The sequence below is a fragment of the Battus philenor genome, unplaced genomic scaffold, assembly GCF_028537555.1.
Source record: "Battus philenor isolate CCGP_79_NKW_IND1 unplaced genomic scaffold, ilBatPhil1.0.hap1 SCAF_13, whole genome shotgun sequence".
Taxonomy (NCBI): Eukaryota; Metazoa; Arthropoda; class Insecta; order Lepidoptera; family Papilionidae; genus Battus; species Battus philenor.
The window spans coordinates 6,865,011-6,873,823 of NW_027181675.1; the positions used below are offsets into that span (position 1 = coordinate 6,865,011).

Sequence of the window (8,813 nt, forward strand, 5' to 3'; positions counted from 1 at the left end):
GGAGAACTCAAATTTGAAACTTTATTTGATTTTAAACGTTTTCCATTTGAATATCAAACAAAAGGCTTTTGACTGTTAATATATAATGGGTATTTAAAACTACATTATAAGTTATTTTCCTTTACCTATTAGATAAACGAAACAGAAAAGAGCCTTAATTATACTGGTAATAAAGATATTTACTATCGCTGTTAATTTAAGACTACGATTTGAAAAAAATTGTAGACTTGCTTTTTATTTATGAGGTTTTTTGTCAGATCTTTAACGAATCAATGAACTCATAAATTGAATGATTTTTGAAAGTTTTATATACTTATTAAATTATTCTCGTATGTGAAAAAATACATATTAATTTGAGCCGTTTATTTTGAAAGTGGCATGAGTCGCTTTTTCCAAAAAATAGAGTTTATGGCAGCACTAAATACACTTGAACGGTAACATTTTTTAAAAATATCTCGATATAAAAACAAAGTGACTTATGCCACTTTCAAAATAAACAGCTCATTTCTAATAATTACTTTAAATAATAACGAAATTAAAACGCATCAAAATATGACAAACTGTTTTTAAATACAATTATGGAAAAGCCTTGTTAAGCCTATATGCCATCTTGTAACAGCAGAAAGAGCTTATGCAAATGAATGAAGGGTGTTTCAAATGGTTCTGGCGTCCTGGATTAAGCCAGCTGACGTAACGGTCTGTTTTTACAACATCGCTTAGTGCTGGAACTGGTAAATAAAAAGTTAATTGAAATAAATCGAAAGGCTTGATCCGTCTGTTATTTTAAGAGAAAGGAAGTTTTCATTAAATTTTGAATCAGCGTTTATAAGTATAAAGTCTACTTATATTTCAAATTTAAAAATTCAAACATTAAACAGAAAATGAATCCGAAGAAATGCTAATAGCACTTACACGAAGAGTGTGCTAGAAGAAAAAGGTTATAATTACTTAATATTATTTTCTTAATTAATATTATTTGCGAGTAATGATAACTTACAGACCATCTATAATCAGGAATAAATACTAAAACAAAACATTCCGGATAATTTGTAAAGAAAAAAATAGTTCCGTCATATATACGATATAAAACAAACGAGCTGACCGGCGAACTTCGTATCGCCTAACAGTCAATGAATGTCGTGTTACCTTTTAGCTGAACTAATTTAGGCTTTGATGAACGTAAAACAATGATACAAAATAATATTAACATACATAGAAATATAAAAGTATTTTATTATGATAAATGATGAATGATGTTGAATACATACAGAATGAGAACAAAAATTAAAAAAAATAATGATAATTAAAGATTTCAAACACATGTCAGAAAAAAATGATTGAAAACTATGTTGTGCAGATTGGGATACAGTCGGATTAATTCATTAATCGGATTTTCATTCAAGCACCTTTCATTCTTTGTTTTTTGGTCAAGCGCAAGAACAAATAAAGCCAGCATGCCACGTACAATTGACCATGAGAAAAACATGCATTTTCTAGATTGAGGCCACAAATAGTCAAGGATTGGTCCTGTGATTTGTTGATCGTCATGGCGAAGGCATGACGAATCGGGAATTGAATTCGTTTAAACACAAACGGCATATCTGTTGGGATCATTGAAATGCTTGAAATAAGAACTTCCTCTTCTTTAAATTTTCCTTTAAGTATCGACGCGTGAATCATATTGCTCATCAGTTTTCTTATAACCAAACGCGTTCCATTGCACAGTTTTGGTTGGTTTAAATTTCTAAGCATGATGACTACCGAGCCAACCTTCAGTAGCAAATTGTGCGGTAGTAAACCAGGCACATCCACGGAGTTTAAAAATTCAATTGGATAGTTAGTGGCTTCTTCTTCGTTTGTTACACAGTCGATAGATTTGAATGAATACGCAGTAGCTACGATTAAACGGCTCGATTCGTCAACAGGAACACGGCTATTACCGATAGACAGCAATTGCTTCGAGAAATCATCAGCAGATAGATCGTTCAACAATGCAACTCTCATATTTACAGACAGTTGAAGTTTCTTAATATATCGCCACAGATTTAATGCTTTGAGGCAAGCGTTTATTTCGGCGGCAGCAGTAGATCTTGGAATGACTGGTTATGTTTGTCGGAAATCGCCAGATAATAAAATCATTGCACCACCAAAACATCTCGAGTCATTGCGCAGATCTTTTAATATTCGGTCTAGTGCTTCCAATGCGCGTTTGTGCGCCATTGTGCATTCGTCCCATATGATGATTTTTGATGCTACTAAAACTTTGGCCATTGCGGAGTGTTCCGAAAAGTTACATGTCGGTTGTTCAGTGGTAAGCCTTACGGCATTCGTCTAACAATGTGGCCGCTATTCTAGAAAAAGCAATAGCTACTGAAATTTCGGATCTCGCACGTACAGTGGCCAAAATCAATGACACGAGGAATGTCTTCCCAGTTCTACCGGGGGCATCCAAAAAAAATAAAATAAAAAAATAAGCCACCATTTCCATCATCAATTGCATTAATCAGTGTATCATAGACTTCCCTTTGCTTAGGATTCAACAGTGGTACATTCGTTGGAACTGATTGGATTAATTCATGTGGATCATATTCACGTTCACGTTCCAATTCTCTATTAAATGCGTCATTCATTTCGTGATCTGGCGCTGGCATTCCTAACCTAACTAACAAACTGCCTCACATAAGGTAACACAAATCTTCGATCAAGAGCAAAGCCTGGTTATACATCTCCTCATTCGCCTCAAGATCGGGATTTCTTGAGCTGACACGAATTCGATGTAAAAGCCTTTTGACATGTTATCTTTGTATTTGTTTCACAGGTCATGTAGGTTCTATGGGAAGCATGTCGAAATGATGATAGCAAATAATGTGCGTATTTGACTTGGAGATGCAGAAATAATTGCTTCAGCGATTGTCGTATTTCAATGAGTATCGTTTTCAAGCAAATTCAGCTCTTGATATTCTGCACAAAATGTGGGGCACACTATACCATTAACAGTTCGTAGTGATTCAAATAATGTTGGCCCTCAAACATGTACCAGCAACAACCGCAAATAGAAACATTCATCATTCTTTGCATGAATTGTGTAAATACGATAGAACGCATATCTGGACGACCAGTAACTGCATAGCCTTGCTTTCGACTTTGAAATTTCTTCAATGTAGCATTCCAAGTGTAATAACGTGGCGTTTCCCAGTAAAGCAACGTTCGTGCGAACGGATCGCTTTGACAAATCGCAAAGAAACTGGGTGTTGTCGCTGGAGGTGTTTCGGCAAGTTGAGCGGCATTCGATGCTGTGAAATATACTCTCTGACCGTTCTCTAGATGTACAACAGAGGGATGACGTTCGTGAATAGGGAATAAGAATATACGCCAAATTGCTTCATTACAACTTGATAGCGCATGATTACATCGTTGATATTGGATGTTTGATACCAAAAACCGCCATGTCACTCCCTTTCTTGAATTGCAATACTCAACATTACAATATGCCTTGAATGTTTTGGAAAGAAGTGGCGAATATGGAACATTCCAATTATTGTCAACTACGAAATCGTTCCCTTAACTTTAGTTGTGATAGTTCTACTATTATCATCGGGCGATCGACGCCGACACAATGGAAAACCATCGTTATCTGTAATGGTCTCTGCCGCGAATTTTTGTGGATACCGTTTGGAACACTTGCCGTCGACCATGCGTGGTGATTGGCGGTTGATAGTGCCACACGGACCATGAATCATATTCGTCATTACAACATCATGTAGGTCTGGATCAGTTTCAGGAGCAGGAATCTCCGCACATATGGTGTCATCTATTTGATTGGGCCGAATTCTTTCGACTAACCAAATTAGAATGTGAGCATGCGGTAGGCCACGTTTTTGCCATACGACTGAATACATCCAGCATCGAGTAATCCCAAAGACGTGTTGCTTAATAATGTAATTTATTAGTGACCGAATTTTTTAAAAACACGTGCAGTGATGTCGTGTCGACCACTCGATGTTTGTCCGGGAAGCAGCAATTGAATAATTTCCATCCATTTCGCATTACATGTAAATGTAATGAATAGATCTGGCCGACCATAATGACGAACATATGTCATTGCATCTTGCGCATATTCATGCATATGACGCGGGCTACCTGTGTATGCCGTCGGTAAAATAGTCAATGGACCAACACTTTCTGAATCTCCTTCAGTGCTAATTGCATCGCGTAAATGAATATACTCTTTCGAACGCAATTTAGCTTGATTCAACCGAATGAAAGTCAGGCGCTCCGTTTCGATTTTAGCGTACATGTCAACGCAATATTGTTGAAGCAGTCGACGAAATCGCAACAAATAATTGTCAGAATTTTCATGAATCATCAAACCATATGCGTAATAATTCATCAGACTAATCTTCTTGGTAGTTTCCTCACCTGAAACTCAATGGATTAATCATTTTGATATTAAAGTGATATCCATCGTCTCCTTGACATCAGCGGGTATTGTAACGCATCATATGGATGGTGTGTTTCATACATTCTTTGTAGTTGTCCAGTATTGCGTCGTGTAAGTACATCAATCAGGATTGCCACTTCATCGATTATTGGAGAATTAAATGTGCGTTCATGTGTTCCAGCTGGTCTTTTATTTGCTCTGATCACATCTTTATAGTCATCACTTGCACAGCATGCGCTCTAAGCAGTCTTGAACAGCCTGACCAATGCATGATGTTCACGAAGCTTTTGCTGCATATCTTGGAGAATTGCTCTTTTCGTAGCTGTGTTGATCCCTTGACGCCGGTCAAGTTGTTCTTCCATATTGCCCATGAAGTATATTTGCAAGAATTTATGCTGTGCATCTTCAATAGATTGCACTGATCCAATGCGTAGGCGAATCTGGCCTTGAATCTGTAAAGTCAAAGCCATAGTTATAGTTAGATTTACAAACAGTTTTTTTCAAATAATAACATGCCATTTTTATTTTAGAAACAAATACAGAAATCTAACAAATTACATCCCAGAATTTTTTTACAATCATAGAAAATAAAGTTTTTAACGTAAATTACCTTAAATGTTGGATTATATCCGTGTTCTGCGATGATTTCCGCCCCAAATGAAGCCATTTGAAAACAGACATTGTATTTTTCAGTGTTTGCTAGAAAATGTCGTGATTCTAGTATTTCGCCATAAAGCAGGGAACGCAATGGCTCTGGTGACGGGACCAATAATGGCAATGTCACTTTACCAGTAAGGCATCGCAAACCAGGAGTTTCACCGGCTAACTTTAATGCGTCACAATGCTGGCAAACAACGTCCATTGGACCAATGCAAACTAAACGATGCAAGCTGTAGTCGATAGTGCAATCATATAGAAACGCTGCTCGATTCAAATCAGTACTTGAACCATTTCTTCTTGCACTACGAAGATTATACCTCTGTTCATCTGTACGATAAGCTCGACGATTTCTTGTTTCTAACCTTTCCCGGGCTGCCTCTCTTTGCTCTTGTGTTTGAGAAGCACGAATTAAGGCCCTTCTTTGCTCCACACTAACGCGGCGCTCTTCTCGTGAAATTTCTCGTTCTTCGTCAGATAATTGACTCGCGATATTCCGTTGCCTAATTGCATTACGGCTCCGCTGGGAAAGATTAGATCTTCTATACGCGGCATTGTTATTAATAGTAATACTGAATGTGCACTTGCACAAAACCACATAAAACAACCAAATAATAAGACAATAGCTTATCAAGAAAAATTATAGACAACTTATAAAAAGACATTTACACTTCTGTTAACCTGTAAAATAAATCTTAGGTATTATTTTCGGAAATAAAAAATAAAATTATTAAATAATTTAAATACATTAATGTCTAAAACAAACAAATATAACAGTACCTGAACTTTCGAGACATTTTACACAAAATAAATTTCTGAAGGCACACATGAATAGTTTTTACATTGTTTGACAGGATTGGACAACAAATGTTTGACAAGTAATAAACGAATGAGCGTTTATTGAAATGATTAAGTTTTCATTACACATATCGTGTTTTTATTGTTTTTAAAATGTATTCTGCTATTCGAGGCGGAGACAAATCCAACGAATCGATTACCATGAAAATTGGTACAGTAGATCTCGAGTTATAAGTGTTGTAACAAACCCGTCTTTGTTTTATATATATAAGAAGATAATTAATTCAATAAACATTTCTTCATTATCAACTTAAAATCAAATAGTGACCACACGAGTCATCCACAGCATAGGAAGAATGCCAGAAGTGCCCAATTTGATAGAAACTAAATTAAGATTGATGCTATCCTTCAACTTAAAGTTACAAGGGTTCCATACACACCTTGATCTGAGAATAGTAGAACAATAAGAAAGTAGAACAATAAATCCCACAATTTTTTTATGAAAATATAAATTTATTTTTCCATTTTTTTAATTTATTGCGTAATAATTCATAGACATGACACGGGAGCATATTGTAACTTAAACAAATGCCCAGAAAAAAGTTACATATTTGATTAGGCTTAGAGAACGAAATATAATATAGTTCACACTTTGTGCGCTTATTATATGGAATTGCTACTGCTGACAACTAAGTTTCTAGAGGATGGGCAGCAGCATCCTTTGCGTTCTATAATACCATACTGAGATGGTCAGCTCGCCTGCCTAGTGTAGCAATTTTGATATTTCCCTCCCTAGATATCTTTAGGGAAGGCATATGCCTTTCAGTAGGCGTCTATGGGCTGAAAACTACAATTAGAAAGGCAATATAAACTCATTTTTATTTCTAGTGCAAACGTTATGTATAACGCTATTCCATTCTAATAGGTTTATTAAGATATTACGATACTCACTAATCATAGTATTTTGCCAAGCGCAATACATGCGTGAGTGACGTTATTCGACAAAGTACCTACCTTTCAAAGACCTTTCAAAGAAAGTTTAAGTTTGTCCTTGTTTAAAAAAATCTTCAAACTTAATATTTCGTTCTTTATGTATATTTCTTTTGAAAGGCTTACTAAGCTGTGGCTCTCGATAGGAGTACATATTAAAAAAAATGTGGTTTTTTTTTTAATTTTACGTAATTAAATAAACAAAAAAGATCCACATAATTTTGTTAACTTCTCCGGAAATAAAACGGATCAGTAAAAATATGCTTTAATCATATTAGATTACGAACAAACGAACAAATGTTTACAGTAACTAGGTGTGACTTTTAATACATAAAATAAATTAATATGAAGTATCTTCTTGCCTCTTAGTCACTCATTTAAATATATAATTCATATTTCTTTCATTATTAAATTTACAAGTGTAATTACTATTTTATGGATACCAAGCATTACAATAAGGAATTAAGAAAATTTTGTAATAAAAATATTTAGTGACACTATGTTATCAAATTAATAATATTGAAGTAAAAAAGATTATTATTAATTAGCATTACTTTTTAAAATTTTTGTTACCTTAGATTCTTGATATTAAAAGGATATTTTTACCCTGTGTTCTTACAGTTGAGATATTTCTCTGAGATCGAGAAAGTCTGACATTACGTGGTGTAATCCACTACGCGGCCTCAGGACGGATTGGAAGATGTAGAAATTATGCTTACTTATTAATGTGTTTTGGTTTGAAGGGTGCTGTAGGCAACAATAACACTAAGCTAATACGAGCATTTAGTGTCAAAATTGCAAGCATGAGTCAGTAGTTACAATTAAGATTTATTAATATTAAGTTGTTATGTGTGAGAATTATTACGTTTCAAAGTATTTCTTGCATTAATTCTGTCGTATAAAAATTTACTCAATGGTTTTAATAAATAAATTACGAAACCAGAATAAAAATGATCAAACAATTGTTATATACAATTGGCACATATGCGCGATACATTTTTTTATTTGTCATCAAAGTAAGTTATAACCCATTTACATATAATACAGGGTGCACGAAAAAGTCAGAGGGGCCGCGTTAACATTCTGAACGAAGAACCCGCGTCCCCTCAGTGCATATGTAGATCATAGAGGGGATGTTAGTGCTAAGGAATCCCACATAACCAGATTTTAGCCTAGAGCGATATCTGTCTTGAAAATAATAGTTTGAAAATAGATAATGGATATAGAATTTGTTAATTAAATTTATGTTATGTATTAGTGGAACCGGAAAGTAATGTCATCATATTTTACACAAAAACCGATTGATTTTTACCGCTCCGGCATTGAAAATTTGTATACTAGATGGCAAAAGGTTGTTGATAACGAAGGTGAACAAATTGTTAATTAGAAATAAAAACTTGTTAAAAATATAGTGGTGTGAATTTAACTTAAGAAAGCGACATTACTTTTCGGTCCCTCTAATATATTAATGACGTCGGTAAAAGCAATGTAATGGTCAGGATCATAAGTAAATGATACTGAAATCTTTGGAGAGATTTTTTTTTACTAAAACCAGTTGTGTCATTAAATGCAAATTTATATTTATATACGTTATGTTAAGGAAAAAATTAATTTAAAAAATACGATGGACGGGAAATCAGAACTTGGCAATTGCATGCATGTTACAAAGCTTGTTATAATTGTTTTACAATTTCAAGAAATTATGGAAACCAATAACTGTTTATTAATTATTATTAATTACAATTGTAAATACTTTTATAATTAAGAAAATTTATCGTGAACCCTGCTGTACAAATATTTTATCCTTTGATAACATTAAAGACGGTTTGTAGGAATAAAAAGTGTATTTGTTTTATCTAAATCAGGAGAACTATTCAAAGGAACACTTTGCCGTAAAGACACTTTACAGCGAGCGCCGTCTTTCATA

The 8,813-nt window shown here is 34.4% G+C and overlaps 1 protein-coding gene across 1 annotated transcript; it reads right to left on the reverse strand.

Annotated features, from left to right (window-relative positions):
* Nucleotides 1–1,398: 1,398 nt before the first annotated feature.
* On the reverse strand, nt 1,399–2,004 carry LOC137933469 (ATP-dependent DNA helicase pif1-like). Its single transcript, XM_068777427.1, has one exon. The coding sequence runs from the start codon at nt 2,002–2,004 to the stop codon at nt 1,399–1,401; it is 606 nt and encodes a 201-aa protein (XP_068633528.1).
* Between the last annotated feature and the right edge of the window lie 6,809 nt (nt 2,005–8,813).